The sequence below is a fragment of the Ambystoma mexicanum genome, chromosome 3q (genome assembly GCF_040938575.1).
Source record: "Ambystoma mexicanum isolate Mex_15411 chromosome 3q, UKY_AmexF1_1, whole genome shotgun sequence".
Lineage (NCBI taxonomy): Eukaryota > Metazoa > Chordata > Amphibia > Caudata > Ambystomatidae > Ambystoma > Ambystoma mexicanum.
The window spans coordinates 250617046-250636211 of NC_090926.1; the positions used below are offsets into that span (position 1 = coordinate 250617046).

At 44.7% G+C, this 19166-nt stretch overlaps 1 protein-coding gene across 3 annotated transcripts in view; it reads left to right on the forward strand.

Moving 5' to 3' along the window:
• ASIC1 (acid sensing ion channel subunit 1) overlaps window positions 1-18636 on the forward strand; it is a 601299-nt gene extending 582663 nt beyond the window's left edge. For 2 of the 3 annotated variants that reach the window (XM_069653672.1, XM_069653673.1), the window contains 2 exons: window positions 1556-1660; window positions 11666-18636. In XM_069653672.1, coding sequence (XP_069509773.1) covers window positions 1556-1660; window positions 11666-11770 — 210 coding nt within the window. In that variant the 3' untranslated portion in view covers window positions 11771-18636. Of the gene's footprint in view, window positions 1-1555; window positions 1700-11665 lie in introns of all 3 variants that reach the window. The other variant, XM_069653671.1, reaches the window with a different exon arrangement.
• The last annotated feature ends 530 nt before the right edge of the window (window positions 18637-19166 follow it).

Here is a 19166-nt window from a genome sequence, read left to right on the forward strand (position 1 = left end):
GTACCTGCTTACTGTTTGGAAGTGCAGGCACTCACTTTCCCAGGGTACCTGCTTACTGTTTGGAAGTGCAGGCACTCACTTTCCCAGGGTACCTGCTTACTGTCTGGAAGTGCAGGCACTCACTTTCCCAGGGTACCTGCTTACTGTCTGGAAGTGCTGGCACTCACTTTCCCAGGGTACCTGCTTACTGTTTGGAAGTGCAGGCACTCCTCGGTTAAATGCACCGACTTCATGCTGAGAAGTGCCGGTATTATTTCTTCCAAATAAAAGAAGTGCAGGTACTCAGGACCGTCAAGTACCGTCCCATTTAAAGCACTGGGTAACTCCAAATGAACATATCTGTACCTCACACTCCACCACCCAGATCCTCAATTTGGAGGCAAGACCCCAGAGGGTACTAGCGTCTAAGGGAAAGCAGGACCCCTGTGCTGGACGCATGCACCCTTGGGGTGGCAGTATAGACATGTTAAGGGCAGTCATGAAAGCAAGTCTCTGGCACCGTGGCTATCGTGGCTGCTGCATAGTGACAGCCTTCAGCAGAGCGAGGGGCACTCAGAAAACCAGTGCTGGAGTGAGTTAGCCGCACCAGGAAGGCCCCAGAAAGGGAGTCAGGAAGTCGAAGCACCCCCCGAGAGTGACCCGGGCAATTGAGAATAGGGGTATGGGAGTCTGGGAAGCAGAGCACGGCAGAAGGACTCTGCGGGCCTCATCTCTCAAACATCCTAAAATAGCCTCTAAATGTTTACCAAAACTACCACATGTCGAAAGAATTATAAACGGCCATTTGAGGTGATTTCTGGCGGTAGTGCTCCTCGGCAGGACAGGAGCCACCTTTCGTAGGCACTGCGCCCTGCAATCCAAGGGTGCCCACTCGTCTTGGTCAATGTGACTTTTAGCCAGATCCAACTTAGCACTCACCTCACTCTGAGCAGAGGCCGTTCCTGTCGGTTACATGTGTTGTTACCGAATCTTCTTTTACCGAAAACGGTAATAACGAACAAATGTTACCTACATTTATTTCTCTGTATTTTTTGTTTTGGGGGGTCCCTTCCAACCCCGCACCCCCTTTTCCCTTTTCTCTCCCCTCCCCATCCTCCCCTCTACCCATTTTACCCTTTGACCCCACTACCCATCTACTTTTAAAAAATGACGAAAAAAACAATCGGTCAAATTGTTTCGGCATTACCGTTTTCGGTAAAGAAGATCCGGTAATATCACTGCATACCGTTCTGATCTCGTGATGGGACGGGCTCGAAAAACGAATCTTCGAGAGACCTTGGGTCTCCACACATGCTCGCATCACCCAAGTTACACTCTGACTGACACCTGTCGGCCATAAACTTCCCACACTGGAACTTCCCAAAAGGCAGCATGCTCAATGCGCTAGAGAAGGCTAAGCAAATACAACTTTAGAATAATTTCCCTTAAACGGAGATCTGATAGCGACCACAGGACCGGAGTGAAGGGACGCGTGGACATTTTGACAGTAATCCGGCTGGGCTGTGCGTCGCATTGGCTTGATCTCATACATGAACATGTCTTTTGTCTCTGCTAGGTGGTGAAACACAAGCTGTGCCGCAGAACCAAGGGCCAGAAGGACCAGAAACGCAACAACAATGACCAGGGCGTGACCTTGAGCATGGATGACGTGAAACGCCACGTAAGGACCCACGCCGCCAGCTCCAGGCACTTATCCATGGTGAAGCATCCGGTTGCAAGTGGGCGAACCCCAATGTGTGGAGAATCCCACTCTTTGCGCACCTTGTACACAGTCCGCGAGAGCTCTCCAATCTCTCCTGCACACACACTCTGGTCTCCCCCTGAACATATATGGTTGGGGCACACTCACGCCTGAGAGCTTGAATGGTTTTCCCTTTGTGTTGGTTATTTAGCACTAATGATGGTGCACATTATGATGTAGAAAAATAGGAAAGAAAAAAGGCAGGAGCCATCAGCAGATTGCAGAATGTGGACAGGTATTAAAAAGGAAAAAAAGAAAGCACAAAAAGGAAAAAAGAAGAGCTTAGATTGTGTCAACTTCCTTCAAGTACTACTAAAGTCTGGCAGACTTGTTGGAAAATCTCATCTGATATTTTACTGAGGTTGAAACATATGCTTTCTTCTGCATAGAGGCAGCTTGAATATAAAGCAAGCTTCAGGAGAAGGTAGAGACATTCATTTGCTCGCAACTGGTAGTTTCTCAAGTATACAAGCAATGGCTCCTCTCAATTGATCCTAGACAATTGCCTATCTAGTTGGACTATTTGCAGTTCTGTGTTTGTGTTCCTTTCATCAAATGGGCCAAAGCACTGCTGGATTGCAGGGTGTAATGCAAAGAAGGGTGGGATTAGTATCAGCCTCACGGCCTCTAGGGCAGCGGTGGTCCCTTATATTGGATATTTGACCAATGCAAGAGAGTGTGATAAAGATTGCAATGATCATTTTGCCCTCTTGTAATGTATTATTTGCAGATATAAGAATCTGGTGGATCACTATAAACTAGCTTGATAGTGCAGTTCATAGCTGCTCTTTATTGCAATGAATCATCTAGAAAGTTCAAGTAGTGTATACGCATGCAGTCTCGACAGGTTTTATACACGAGTCCTTTATGCTGCAACATTATTTGGGCTTTGAATTAGACATATTTATTAGCTTTTGTGAAGCAAAGAATTCCGAAAGGTATAGATATTTGAATAAATTAAGTGTGTGTTCACCAATAACATTTTTCAATGCAATAGGGAATTTAACCAAGCATCATCTGTTAATTGACTTGGTCTTCTGATTGCTTCCACAGGCCATTAGGTACCGCAATTGCTGAAGAGTGGAGACGGCAAGTTAGGGTTTAATTTGAGAATTTAGAAATATTATAGGATCTGCAGCAGTCTGGCCAAGTGTGCATTATTGACTGAGCAGTCATGAGCTTTATTGTATACAAACAGGGTCTTCTTTCGATATGAAAGATCCAGGCATTATGTACGTTCATTTTTAAGCAGGGAAGCATCCATTGCGTAGGTTAACCCGCTGCCCTGTGAGGCCTAGCAGTGACCCTCGATATCCGGTCTCCCGATCTTTCCATTATTTTTTTGGGGAAATTGTGGACCTGCCTGGGGATTTTCCATGCCCAAAGAAAAGTTACATCAATTGATCTTAGTTCCTTAATGAAGGTGCCTGGTATTTAGTAGGGTAATGCATGAAAATAGTACAGAATAACTTGGAGGATAGTCTATATTAATACGCCTTGTTCTACCGATAAAACCAAGGTGTTGATGGTATCAGTTGGCCAGAGTTACCTTTATGCTGGCTGTCCTTGTGTCAGGGTTGATTTTCGCTATTGTTCTATCCTTAGATATTAAACTATAGAGTAAATGTACGCTGGTGCGAAGGTGGGGTCGTTCATTTTCAACATTTGCATCCACTGGTATGTAAAGAGTAGAGTGATGTTTCCGCAGAGTTACTTGCTTCTTACTCAGTCACAGGAAGGCTAATCGCAGGTTCTGATATGTAAATAATAACATCATCAGTGAATGCACTGATCTTTATTATTAACCACTTTGTTAAGAGTGTTCGATGTTGATGTTTTTCTCTCTGTCTTGTGTACGGGGGTTCTATTTATAATGCAAAACATGTTGGCAAGAGCGGGCAGCTTTGTGCTGTCCCAGGGCCGTAACTGGAAAATGGCAGCTTGTGAGTTGTTGCTGATTAAAGCTGCTGCTGAGTCCTGATAGAGGGTCTATAAAAACTCTATACGTTTACTTGGTATAACAAATTTGCGTTGCGTTCTCCAAAATAAACTTGAATCATCCTTGATCAGCTGCTTTCTGTGCATCTAATAGTGTATTTGCACATGTCATGGTTATGGCTAGTAAAGCGGTTGCTATGTTAGTGTGTTCGGTGGTTGAGCGACTTGGTATGGAAACTTGTTCTTCTTGGGAAACTAGAGCAGTGAGGTGTGGTGCGAGTCATTATGACCAAATCTTATTGACTATTTTCTGAGAATTCACACCTAGGAAAGGCAGATTGACCAATTACAATCTGCCTTTCCCGCCCACACATCTCCCTTTTCGGATGACGGTGGCCATTTTGGAACCTGTTTTCCGTGAGCTAGTCCCTTTTCTATTTTAAGGGTGGCGGCCATTTCTTTTACTTTTTAAAAAAATTCCGACTGGAGATGTGCTCGCGCTGAGCACATCTCCCGTCGAAATGAAAAAATAATGAAAACCAACTGCACCCTGGAAAATCCTGGGGTGCAAATAGCTTTCACGCCCCAGCTAGGGGGCGGACATGGCGTTTAAAGGACCGCAGCCCGAGCTGAGGCCCTCACTTCGCTCGGGCCCACCAAAGCTCAGGTTGGCAGGCCGTTAAATGCCATGTCCGTACCCCAGACGGGGTGTGAAACCTACAATATGAGCCACGTGCCACAAATGTGTCATTTCACCTCCACTGTACAGATGTTAAATACGCTACATAAAAGGGGCTTATGTTGGTGAACACTTGATAACATGTGTCCAGAAGTCCATTGTTTCCCACCACTTTCCATAAGAGTATATGGATCATCAAGATTCGTAGCTTGTTCTTGCGATCATCGTGGCAATGTTGCTTGTGTCAAGTAGCCTTCGCTAATTATAAAGTTATTCTCGTATGTCTCTTAATCTAGTTATTTATTGTAATCCATGAGGCCTCTTCTCATGCCCACTGCGACTGTTGTTTTGCTCCCAGGTAGTCGTGCATACCTGTTATTGGGATTTGGGCATCTTTGGTTTTGATTGTTAGACCGAGAACCTGGCCATGTGCTGCTCGGCCCACGTTTGTGGACATAGGTTGCCTTCAGGGTTAGCTGTGCGCGTTGTTTTGTGACTTCTCTCATCTAATGATGGGTGCTGGATGCTTGACACCCCACTGGTTGTTGCCATATATTAGAGATGCCAGATTTCACTTGTGCTTAAGTCTTTTAACAGAATGTATCCCTTTAAAGGTCAGTGGCTCTTTTTAAACACAATAGGTCATATTTGAGGATCTGTAGTGATCATTAAATCTGTTTTCCCTTTCTCTTTTAAAGGCCATTATTATTCCATCTCATGATTTCAAATCCTTGTTTGTCCATTTAGAGGTGTTGTCAGGCGTTCATTACGCAGCGTTTGAAGCAGTGAATAAGAAGGAAAATTAGGATGTGGGAACTTTGCTAAATCTTGAAGAATGGACATAGCTCCTCTTTTTCCCCCTATTCTTTTGTTACCTTTATCATTACAAACGTGCTTCCCATTCCCCCCCATCTGCTTCAACTCCTTCTCCTTCTCCTCTTCCCTTTTCCCTCCTTCCGATATTCTTGCTTTTTCCTTTCTTGTTTGCATCTGCATTTGCGAGTCCTGCCTTTTTTGTTTGTTTCCCAGAGATCCATGCACCAACCTTATTCGGTTCCATGTAATAAAGTCCCCGCCAAAATGTCCCCTGACAAAAAGTCACCGTCTTTTGCGGAGACATTATTACATAACATGCTGGGGACTCCCCCTTTTTTTATGGGAGAAGGGGCCATACCCGCAACCCGTCCCCATACATAATGTCACCATATATAATGTCGCCAATAGCTTTTCCCAGCAACATTATATATGGGGACATTATGTGTGGGGACATCATTACCTGATACCCCTTATTCAAGCACCACTCCCCACAGTTTAAGTCACACACTCACCCACGCTGATGTGCGTTTTGCAGCATATGGGGGCCAGGTGACCCTCTTTTTGAGCCTCCCACCCCTGAGACCCACTCTGTTGTGGGAGTAAACTAGATAAATATCACTCGGTGACATCCTATAATGTTTTGAGGCTGAATATAATCTAAGGCCAAAAGGGAGATATATCTCAAAATTGTCAGTAAGAATGCTACACTCAATCTATTAAATACTGTGACAGATAAGCGAAGAGAAAATACCAAAGCTGGTGCTCTGTTGAAAATAAAGTGCAAAAATGGGCCACAAAAGAACAAATAATAAGAAAGGAGTAGCTGCACATGAAACATGGAACCTGCCGAGTCCATGAACCCTGAGATCCATGAGGAAGAAAGAGCTTGGGACATGTTTCTTGAGCTCTTACAAGCTTTGCCACTTAATGCTAATGAGCAGGTATCCCTTCCGGGGTCAACTGTGTCTTTAAGCTGTTGATGGGGTAGTTGCGTCATGTATTCCTCTGCTTGGTAAGTCATTCTGTTAGTTTGAAAGCCCACTGCCTGCCACATGTGGCAACCCCTGGTACTTTCTGCTGTCTTTTATGGGTTTTGAACTTTATTTTTCTCCAGACCAGAATTCAACTAAAGCCTGACTGAGAGTGTGGCTGTGTTTTAATATGCGCTGCCTTAAGATTCCTTATGACATGCTGTAAGACAGGGATATCACAAAGGTAATCTGATAGCGCTCCCTTCTTTGTTAGTAATGTAGGAAGCCTGGCAGTGGCTTTTTTGTGCCTATTTTGGCTCCTCTGAGTGGAACACATTTGACCTGGCTGGGTTATCGACCCCCTCCTCCATTCACTGAAACAAAGGTTGTCTTTGTTTGCCTCGACGAGCGGAGGGGTTCATATGAATACCCCTTGTCCCTAGTGTGTGTGTGAGTGGGCGTGGCCACCTTGGGCAACTGGATGCCCGTATCCCAGGACTGGGGTCTGTAGTCGGCCTGAGACCTGTTCTGACTGGCATATGCAGATGACTCTTTGGGACAGTGTGGATGTGTTCCTTTGTGTGAGAGATCCCTCCAGTGCATGGTCTGCCATTGGCTGTTCTGACTGGCATATGCAGATGACTCTCTGGGACAGTGTGGATGTGTTCCTTTGTGTGAGAGATCCCTCCTGTGCATGGTCTGCCATTGACTGTTCTGACTGGCATATGCAGATGACTCTCTGGGACAGTGTGGATGTGTTCCTTTGTGTGAGAGATCCCTCCTGTGCATGGTCTGCCATTGGCTGTTCTGACTGGCATATGCAGATGACTCTTTGGGACAGTGTGGATGTGTTCCTTTGTGTGAGAGATCCCTCCTGTGCATGGTCTGCCATTGGCTGTTCTGACTGGCATATGCAGATGACTCTCTGGGACAGTGTGGATGTGTTCCTTTGTGTGAGAGATCCCTCCTGTGCATGGTCTGCCATTGGCTGTTCTGACTGGCATATGCAGATGACTCTCTGGGATCGTGTGGATGTGTTCCTTTGTGTGAGAGATCCCTCCTGTGCATGCTCTGCCATTGGCTTGCAAGCCCTCTATTTGAATGATTATTGGTGTGTGATTGTGTGATGTGTTCACTCAATACCTCCCGGAGGGATAAAAGTAGACCCTCTCCCCACTCACCTGCATTCCTGGAAGGCCTAGTGCTCGTGAAAGTGCCAATTTATTGCACTTCCACACTTTGATGCTCACAAGAATCCGACGGCAAAACTCTGCCTCTCCAGAACAACCGCTGCTTTCCACTGAGCCAATGGAAACGACTGGATCACAGCTTCTATTCGAAGGCCTAGTCTCCCTGACCCTCCAGTCTGTGCCTGCATTGACAGATCCTGAAGTGGCTGCCCCGTCGCTGGCAGGACTCTGAATAATTCCTCGCTGTATCAACCAGAGATTATACATCACTAGAGATCCTGCAAGTGTCCAGGTTCCATCTCCCCCATTTGGGAAGCTCCAAGGACCTGTGCTGTCTTGGATCCTGCAACCGCAGAGCTGCACTCGCCTCCCGGCCATTCTTCTATGGTTGAATCCTCTCCAGTGTGACTTCACAATCCTTTCTATGATATTCATTCTTTATTTGTGTCTATCCAAGCCAACCACATCCTCAGAAGTTAAATCCTGTGCCTGAGGACAACACAGGAACCCTGCATCAATAACTTCACTCGCCCGCAGCTGACCCACCTCACCACTCTTCTGGCTCAAGCCCTCAATCTGGGAATCACTAAATTCTGAATAATTATCCTTACCAAGGGTCTTGGGGCCCCTCCTGCAGTGGTGTGCCATTGCTCCAACCTAAAATATAAATCAAACTAAATACACAGCACCCGCCTCTGGAAACCGCTACACCGTTGCAGCAGAACTGCTTTTTCGGTGCCAGGTTATATTGCTCGTCTGACTTTCCAGCGATGCTGGTGAGTCTTTTTCTATTTATTTCTTCTTCAAGGGTCTTCTGTGGGCCTCACGCCACCAGAACTCCAGAAACGGCACCATGGGAAACGTTTGCAGAAGGTAACTCTTTCTCACCAAAGACGCCCCCAAATCCACACAACTGGCCTCCAACTGTCTCCTAGACAGGAAAAGTGTGTTGATTGCCTGCTACTGCATTTTCTCTTCGAGGAAAGACTCTTTTACTGAAGTCTGATAACTTTTCTTGAAAGTGTTTCAATTACCTCCTACATTGTGGCAACCTTTGTTTTACAAAGTTAACTTATCTGTCAGCATAGTGATTTCTCTCTTGGCATGTCTTTTAATAAAGATTATACTTTTATAAAAAAAATATAGTTTGTGGACATTCTCTCATTCAGTATAAATTAAAAGTGTATACCTCTAAAGCACCCCACTCCACCTCTTAAGAATTAGGCCTGGGCTACTCTGCTACAACTGCCCCTTAGAGAGCCTGGTGAGATGTAGGGAATTACTAGCAGTACCTTAGTCGGGAAGATATACCTAAAGAACCTGACCACCATTCTTAAGAACAATCTTCCTAACACATGCTGACCGGTGTTATTGATGAGCGAGCTGTGTCGTCACCTTCATTCTTAGAGGACACTATATCCTCTAGCAGTGTGGCTGTGCAGGAGTACGTCTGTCAGCTAAAGATAATCCTAAACTTTGATGGGTGTTGCGGACAGCCTGCCCTGCATCTTGGATCTGAGCAAAAAACGGTTTAATTCGCCACGTGGCTTCTGCAGGCGTTCTACTGATGTCAGATCCTGCAAAGATATTCCAATTATTAGATATGTAGGGTTTGTTGGGTCAAGTGTACATGGCCACATGTTTCTGTAGTAAAACGTTATCAAAGTATATGTAAAATGATGAGAGTTGTTTAACATTTAACCGAAAAGGTATTCTATAGACCCATTGCTCTTTATTTATTTATTTTGGCATTTGTTAAGCGCACCAAACCTGGAGGCATCTAGGCAGCGCACCAAACCTGGGGGCATCTAGGCGCTTCTCTACCATAGTCACCATTTTGCATTTCTGGGATACTGCAGTTTTAAGTTTGTTCGTCCGTTGCGGTCTTCACAATCATGTGGGGGGGTTTTTTGTATCAAGGATACACATTATTTCGGTGGATCAAATTTGGTGATCAATTCTGTATCTTCAACCTGTCCCCATCGCTCTTTTGGCTATGCAATTCTTTCTGCTACCTCTTTGAAGGTGTGTCAATAATATTCAATGTGTCCAGCCTGAATGGTTGTAACGCTGTTTGACTTTCTTTCTTTATGATTCCACTGTAAGATACGTCTGGATGCCTGGCTGTCCAGCTGAGATAGGAATTGTTAGTTCATGTAGGGGTGCAGCTAGGTCTACTCCTGGATGAGCTTCTAGCACTGGTGTAGCTACCAATACTCTAACCCTCTGAGGACTGTGCTTTTTGCCTCCATTGCAAACACTACATATTGAGAGATATCATCCGTTGGTAACACAGTCATTCGAATCCAAGGTACTATGGAAACTGTCGCTTGAATTCTAGAATGCTCTTCTGTGGCTGTGGCTGTAGAGCTTGCAGCACTGTGATTCTTGCCTGCTGTGGGGTGGGGGTCAGGGGGTCCTGCTTTTTGGGTACCATCGTCACCTTCGGTTTGTTTTGGTTCCTATATCTTCATCTGTGCGTTGCTCGTAGTGCAGATGTTCCCCAACCAAAGTATTATAAGAATGGACACCCCCTATAATATGCCCAATAACATTTATCAGCGTGCCGCCAGGGATGCTATATTCCGTCTTGCACTTTTAAACAGTTGTAACGGGTTGTGGCTGAGGAGGGCATGATGGCTATGGGCGGTTGCCGGTATTAGCATTACTCTGAATCCCCTTCTTTTCAGCCTCTAGTTCATCTTTCTGCGTTCATACATTGTGAGCATTGTTCATATTTCATTCGAAGATATTTAGCTAAGTTATGGTAAGTTTATTGTCCGTTCTTTAAGAAGCTTTGACAGGAGCTCTGGCAACCAGAGACTGCAATTGGCAGCCATTTTAGAGGTAGATTTCCCAATGATACCTACATTTCCTTAAAAAAAAACCTTAACAATATTTAATTTTGGCACATATTTATTCTTTGCAGCATCGTAACTATGCCTGTAAGTGTTCAGATGGAACCACATAGTCTTCATTTCTACTGTGATGGACTTTGTTTAGACTGGATGTTTTGGTAACGTTAAGATTGGCATTGCCAACCTTTGTAGGCTTTACCTTTTTGTTGGTTTGCAGTTCTGGTCGCATACATTAATATTGGCACAGGCCAATGTTGTAGACTTTACCTTTTTACAGGCGCAGAAAAAGCTTTGTTATCTGGCACCCTGGGGGGAATCAATGTTGCCAGACGACAAAACTGTTAGATAGCAGACTGTCTGTATTCCGGATGAATGAGAGCCAGGGAACGGTCCAGATATCAAAGCTTCCTTGATGTCTCCAGCGCTCCCTCGACCATCTGGAGTCTCTGTTAGGAAGTCTTTGAAATGTTGTCATCAGCATTTTATTATCCGGAATGGTATTATTAGTGGCAATGATAGGTGTCAGTTAATAAAGTGTTCTCAATAATAATGTGGCAGACAACAAAACGTATATTGTGGTAAATGTAACCTTTTTCAAAAAAATGTTTTTTCCAAGTACATATTTACATAGGAAAATGTGAAATAGCTTCCTTCAGCCAGACTGGGCACTAATCCTGCATCGAAGGAGGAGCTGTAGAGAGTGGTTAAGGGTGGGATATTGTGACTATTTGGTCAATTAACAGACTTGGGCGAATAATTAATCTGGCACTTCACTATTTACATCTCTGAAATAGGTGTGAAGGGGTAAAAGTGGTTGTGGTAGTTGTCTGCCTAGGCAGGTGAGGTAAGGAAGTGGTATGTGTTAATATTGTGTTGGGTGGCATCCGTTCTGTTCGTGAAGAAGGTGCAATGTCATTGGTTACTTTTTTGGGTGGAGTCACATTGTCTGTTACTTGGGCCAGCTTGCACAGGTGATTACATATCCAAAACACTCCCACTGGTAATTTGTTGCCTCAAAGCTTCGATGATGGTTGTCATTGTTTCTGCGGTGAATTGTGTCTGTTTTTATGGTCGTACGCGATGTTTGCAAGCCATGTTGTCATGCTCTAGGCTGGATTTCTTGCATGTCCCTCTAGATTTGTGCCCTGTTCTCTATTGAGTTGCCAGATTCATATTGACCATTTTTTTGGCTGCTTTCGGTTTGGATTTCTGTCATTTAGATACTATGAAGGGGCACGTTTTCCCGGGGTCCTTTCAGGGCACTTGTAATAACGTCTCTGGGTCTCCAGGATTTTTCCCATGTACTCACGGGCAGCTCTTTTATCAATAAAAACCTTGCTATGTCTCTGCTTCGACATTCGGGGATGTTCCCACTCAAGAAAGGAAACAGTTCTTAGTCAGGCAGTAGTGGTGGTTGTTTTGGTCACCTGGCTCATATTCCTCCACTAATTTTCTTTTTTGTTCTTCCACAGAATCCATGTGAAGGGGTCAGAGGTCACCCGGCCGGAATGACGTACGCCGCCAACATCCTTCCTCACCACCCAGGTCGAGGAACCTTCGAAGATTTCACTTGCTAAACGGCTCTCGGATGAGCCAACCCTCCATCCAAGCCACCAAAGTCCAACCGGGATCCGTCTCAGCTTGGGACCCTCCCAAGGCAAGCTTAGGATCCTCCCTGTGGACACAACTCTTGCCGTCAGGATCTGATCGCACTCAGACAATGGACAGGCTTCTCAGATCACCGGGCATCATTTTTCTATGACTTTTCTAACCTTGCGTCCCTCTGTGCTGTACAATCGCTTGAGACATTCGCCATAGGCCCAGGCTCGCTTGTTGCAGGCAGACACATCCTACGCCTGTGTTGTGATGCTTTCCAAGATCACCAACTGAAAAACACACTTCAAAACTCCAGGATCTGAGCTATTACCACACCCTCTTTGTAACCCTGTGGTCAGTAATGTCAACCCAATCTATTCGTAACCCCGGAATCACCACTCATGCCACATTCTATTTGCTAACCCAAATTCAGGGCTCTCGCCTCACTCTATAGGAAAACCAGGATCTGAACTCTCTGTTGTTAAACCCAGCATCAGTGTTCTTAAAATGGCCGACTCCAAATAACCACACTATATTCATAACCCCAGAAATGGCAACCTAACTGCACCTTCGCTGATTTATACTTAAATAAGGGCTCTTGTGTGCCCAGGGAGCAGCGCACTCACCACAATCTGAACATAATTTCAGCACCAGTGCTGTTATCACTCCCGCTCATTACACATCAGGAGGAGCACTCTTACCACACTTTTTGAAATGCATAACACAGGATAGTAATTCTCACCCTGAAATATATACCACAGGAGCAGAAAGTGCTCTTGTCACACCTTCTGAAATGTTTACCCCAGTATCAACACTCTTACCTCACTCTCTGAAAGTTATATCCCTGTGTCTGCACCCTAGCCACATACCTCAGTGCCATCACTCTTACCACACCTTCAGAAGTGTACACACCAGGAACAGGGCACTTAACACACTCTTTTATTGTAACACATGATTAGTGCTCTCGCCACACCATCTCTCAAATTCATGCTACACAATTAGTGCTCTTGCAGAACCCGGATACTCCATGATTTACTATATTAGTGCACCCTCTCAAATATCTACTATATATATATATAAAATTGGTTATTTATAACACACTTAATGCCTAGAGGTTTCTAAGCGCAGAGCCGGGGATCGAACCTTGTGTTGCTTTGGGTCGTCTTGCTTCCAAGGCGAGCGCGTTGCCCCTGAGCTACGCTCCCGAGGTACATTGAGGTTCTTACCCTCTTACCTGTATTAAACCTTAATCACTCCATTTACTCCACCCTCTGAAATGTATACTTACATATAAACATTCTTACATCACCTATGTAACTTATACTCCAGGATCAGTGCTATCTGAACCTTCCAAAGTGATACTGCACAGCGAACACTCGTTTCACAACCTCTCAAATGTATAGCCCAGAGTAAAACTATCTTTTAAGAGACTCTAAAATGTAACCTTGAGTCAATGTTCTTGCCACACATTCTCCAATGTCCACTTCAAGGTCTTGCTGCTACTTCTGCTCGTTATGCTCCAGAAGCTCTATCTTTTTAGACCTGAATTGCCACTCTCAGCAAATGTTCTGATCGCACCCTACGGTAAGTCCTCTCACCCCACCATCTCATTATATAGCAGGGTCAGTGCGCTTTATAACACACTCAGACTATACTGTGGGTTCAGTGCTCTAACAACACTTTCACGCATTGTATGCCAGAAACTGTGTTTTTCCCACACACTCTCATTATATCCAAGGATCAGCACCCGTCCTACGTACACTCACATTAGATGCAAGAATCAGCGCTCGTACGACATGCATGCAAACTCATGATACTGTAGGATCGGTGCTCTTACCATACACACACACATTTACACACACTCATCGTATATCAGAATTACCACTCTTACTGTGCTCACACTCATTATATACCAGGATCTGTGCTCTTACCACACACACATTATATAGTCCAACCAGCACTCTTATCGCATACACACTCATTACACACGAAGATCAGCAATGTTAAAAATTGCGCACTCATTACATACAAGGATCATCACTCTTACATCATAGACACAAACTCATATGGGGGATCAATCCTTTTATCACACACACACTCATTGTATATCAGGATTATCACTCTTATAGCACACTCATTATATACCATATACCAGAATCTGTGCTCTTACCACAACTTCTCATTATCCTGCAGAGTCTGCGCTCTCACAGCTTGCTCTTAACATTCTCCAGGATCAGCTTTTAGGAAACCCTCTCATTGGTAGACTCTGCCTTTATTGATTTCATGGCATGAGCTGGGACTTCCTGTTATCAACGAGAAGGGGATATGATGTGCCCTGTCACCTATTTTCCACATTTGGACCCAGTGAAAGCCATGGAAATTGTCTTTCCAGCCAAAGGTGGAGCCTTATAGCCCCTCTTCTGCATTGCTAATACCTTAAGCTCCCTCAAAGGAAGGGGCCTCTTTGAAAGTACTGCTTTTATAGTGCTATTTTATTGCCTTACATGGTTTTGAGCAAGTTGCCCTCGCCCGAACCCCCTGCAATAGGCACTCTTACTTCCCTGATGTCCTGGTGACTAAGGACTGGAGACATCATTGGCAGCTTGTAATAGAATTTTTCAAAACAGAAAGACAGCTATTTAAGCCGCAAAGTTTATACCCATATTAAAAATCCCACGGCTTACAAAGAGTGGATTTCCCATCAGTCATTGGGACTTTCCAGAAATGGCTGCTCATGCGCTACACTATGGCCGCCCTGATGGTGTGAGCTGTGTGCCATTATCTTCATTTCCAGCCACTTAGGAAGAGAATGAGGCCATGTAAATCCAACATTTGTTTACCCCTGCCCACTTTTGATAGTAGGCATTTTAAAGGATTTCACCTTTTGAAGCCATGTTTCCTATGTGTAGAGAAACATGTAATCATGGCAACCGAGGAAGTCACAGTAGGACTGCAGGAGTTTATAGTAAGACAATAGGCCGCCAAAGAAAGAGGAAAGTGGTCATATTAGGACACAAGAAGGCTACAGTGAGACATGCGAAGGACACAGGAAGCCAGCAAGATGCTAGGCAAAAAGAGCACGGGTGATCACAAAAAGACATCCAGCAATCCCCTGACAAAAATGCAGGATGTCAGCAACACTCCAGGTAGACAACAGTAGATCACCACAGCAAATGACCACAGGTGGCGAGCAGAAGATCACAGTAAGATAGGAGAAGATCACAACTGAGCAGCAGAAGGTTCCAGTAAGACAAGGGGAGGTCCCATGAAGAATGCAAGAGGTCAAGGAGAGGCAAGCGCTGTCCCCAGGAAGACAGCAAGAGGTTGCAGATGACAGCAAGAGGTCACACGAGGACACAAGGTGACAGTGAGGCAGACACAAGAGGTCACAGAAGACATAAAGAGTGGTCGCATTATGACACCAGAAAGTTACAGCGAGGCAGAAGAAGGCCACGAGAAGACAGCAAGATATCTCAGTAAGACAGTGGTAGGTCACAGGAAGACAGCACGAGGTTGCATGAGAGCAGTATGAGGTCACAGGAGACAGGATATGGTCAAAGGAAGAAAGCAAGCGGTCGCATAAAGGTAGGAAGCATTCCAATGAGGACATCAGAGGGTCGTGGTCAGCAGAGTGCACAGAATGACAAAAGGCGATCATAGGAAGACAACAACAAGAGGACACAGGAAGGCAATAGGAGAACACAGGGCAATGGCAGAACATCACAGAAAGGCAGCTAGAGGACAACAGGAGATTTCAAGGGAAGGAAAGCAACAACCCATCACTGGAGGAAGCCAGGAGGCGAGGGAACAGGGAAATAGCTGAAGATTGTAGAATGACTGCAGGGGATAATGTGAAGACAACAGCAAATCTACCAACTTGCATCTATATCATTAAGTTCACTGACTGACAACCAGTCCTGGCTTCTTAGTCAACACATCTTAGCATGCTTGGACTTGCAGAACCATATTTAATGTTAAGGCCCAGAATTCCTGCTGTGGTTGACTAAAAGTCAAGACTGGCTGATGTTTTCGGTCTTGAGTCAGTTTAGAGATGTGTCACAGTAGCTTTCACCATTAATGCAAAGGAGCACAGTATGAGCTCGTGGAACGACAGCGAGAGGTGGTCACAGGAAGACTGCCACAGGCCATAGGAAGATGTTGGTGGTCACAGGGAAACAGCAAAAGGTCTCATGGAAGCAACATGATCTCAAATGTCGTCATCAGGAGGTCACAAGTAAACAGCGTGAGGTGAGTTGGAGACAACCAGATGCCAAAGGAAGGCAGCTGAAGGTTACTGCAAGGAAGCAAGAGCTCACTTGATGATAACAGAAGGTCATACAAAGGCAGGAAGCAAGGATGGCAAGGTTTCACAGGAGGAGAGCAGGGGTAAAAGAATGACAGGAAGGCACAAGAGATCATGCAAAGAGAGAAGAGGGTGCGGGTGGAAAGCAAGAAGTTGAGTGATGACAGAAGGAAGCTATCATAAGACATTAGAAGGCCACATGAAGACGCTCTGCAATGAAAGGAAGAGGCTGTAATCAGGCAGCCAATGCCAACAGGAACAAAGCAGGAGGTCGTGGAAGGAGGTGGCTCGCTGAGCAAATAGGAGGAGGCTGTGAAGTTAAACGGAAGTTGGAGACACTGTAGGTCTCTAGCATTTTGGTGAGTCTCAGTCACTTGGACAGGACCTTTCTGAATGCCCAGTTCATTTTTAATAAAGTTTCTGCCCTTGGAACCATTAGGATTTGGTGCAAACCCTGCAGTCTCGCTGCTTTTGGCATTCAAAACTTGACATCCATCAAAGTGTAGGAGAGGAGCCACGACAGAAGAAGGTTGCAATGGAAGGTCAGTCTGGAGTGAAGAGAAGCAGTGAGGGGAGGTGGATATAGTCCCGCTGTCAGTGAGTTCATGCACTCTGCAGAGACAGCAAAGATTCTGCCTCCTGCTTGAGAACTGGATGAGCAGATGCTGTCACTAGACCCTCCATCATAAATGCCTGGGCCAGATGTCACATGGACAGTGTTGCGTTGCACGGCTCCCATGATGTTTATTCAATTATCTTCAGAAAACATGGCTCCCAAATGGGAGAAAAAAGAAAGTCAGATCTTGGACAAAGGGACAGCGTAGCCTCAGCCAGAGGACTGTATTGAAGTCTGGATGGATTTATGTTTAAAAAAATAGGTGAATTGGTCGGAGTCTGAACCAAAGTGTAGGAGTCTGGCCCAATCGGTCCGTGTCGTCCCCAATGTGTGCGAGTCTGAGACAACGTTATAAAAAATCCTTAAAAATAAAAATATATTCAATGAAACGTTCTGACTTCCTGACTCCAAGGAAGTAGTCGTCCTGGTTTCCTGTCTGTTTTCCAAGATGTCCTCCTATTCTCCAGGACGGTGATGATTGTGTCTTTAAGCCCATGGGTACAAAGAGAATTGAATCAAGCTAATGTCACCCCATGGCAGCCATTGGTCTCAACTCACATGGGTTACCCCCTCCTTCCACTCTTCAATGTGCAGCTTAACCTAGACTCGAGTGAGGAGGGCCTCTAGGTTACCATCAGTAGTACCTGCATAGGCTCCTGGGTCACGATGATAGAAAGGGGCTATCTGGGAGCAGGCACCACATGGAGCTCTACCCATAGACTGCAGTCCCTAAGACGCGAGCACTACCTCCGCTCATGGTCCTCCGACGATTGGACGGCGTCTAGCGACAATTAGTAACTTGGAATGAAAAATCAATGTGTGGCAGACCTGAAATTATGTGCAAGGACTTTCATATCAAACAGTATAATGTCCACATCATAGAGAAAGACTAATACTGTTTCCTTAAAAATGCACGAGGCCTGTTGGAATGTGCTGATACAGAATCTTTATAAAGAAGCCTAGGTACCACGTGCCAGCACTACAGAGACATTCAGCCAAAGCCCGGTTTAACCATATAAGTGCTTTTACGATCTCATTGAATGAACACCCGCACTACAGAAAAGTGCTGGTACGGTCTCATTACATGTATTACAGTAGTTTAGAGTGGCACAGGGGCTGCCCAATTAAAGGTATTGCCTTGCTACAGAAAAGTATATGTGCCATTTCATTAAAGGTACTGAAGTTCCACACAGGGAATGTAGTGCAAGAGAAGGGCAGGCAATGCCTTGTTAAAGGCTTTTCTGTCCCTCTACTGAGTATGGCCACTATCCCATTGAATAAATGTCTTCTCTGTAATGCATTTCAGCCTTGTCTTGTTCAACGCATGGCACCGCTGCCGGTCCCCGCAGGCCGCCTTGTGGTGGTCCATTTACGTTTCCAATGACTAAATCGGACTGTTGATTTCTGTTTCACTGTTAATCCTTTTCAAGCCCTTTGTATTTTTCTGCATATCATTTTATATACATATCTATATAAATATATAAATATATACATATTCGACTACCATGTACATGCGGCCTCAGTGTATATAAGCATCCCGTAGAGGTTAGTGCTCGGTCGTTCCTGTGCCATCATTCCCCTCGTGAGCGGCGAGTATATTAAAGTGTTGCCCTCTCTCTGGTATCTGTACTATGTACATATGTTTTCATATGAAGCACAAGAAAGCAGATGAATTGTGTATTAATACTTCCTCCTGGTGGTGATGATATAAAGCAAGAAAGTACCATGGTAACAGTGCTTTTTTTCATGAGCATAGCAATCCTTATGGAAAGTTGACTTGTACTGTCCATGCCGTTGTCATGAAGTGTGTATGTGTACATACTAATAACATAATGCATGTAACACAATATAATAGTACATGATCATCCGGCTACACAGAGTGAAAGCTTGGAGCGAATGCCCGTATTACAGCCCGTTTATAACATTTGGATCTATGTGTTTTCTTCCCAAGTGCATGCTGGCTGAAAATTATCTTCCAAAATTGATTGGTTTAAAAGTACACCTTTTTGATTCTAGAGGGGTGGGGGTGGTCTCCTTTCCCACCCTGGACCCAACTCGTCACCATTCAGGTTCCTCGCAAACCCATCGTGATCTTCCCCTTCTCCTGGCTCCATGCATACCTAAAAAAAAAGAATTGTACACTGAATATCAGTGTAGACAATGCCACAGCCCACAAGGAATCAAGTACCAAATAATTTGTGAAATTCCAATAGAAACTGTAAGAAAAAACTTTTAAGATTCTACAATACCTTGTTCATGATTATACACACATTAAAAGCTGTTATTTTTCAACTGTGCATATTATGACGAATATAGTCTCAATCAGACAAAATGTATAACAAATTAAACCATGTTCTTGAAGAAAAATTAAATAGACCATTAACTGGTATGAAAGTTCAAATTGTGCCAAAATTCACAATGTCCATTGAACTATTCAAAACATTTTAATTCTTTTTGA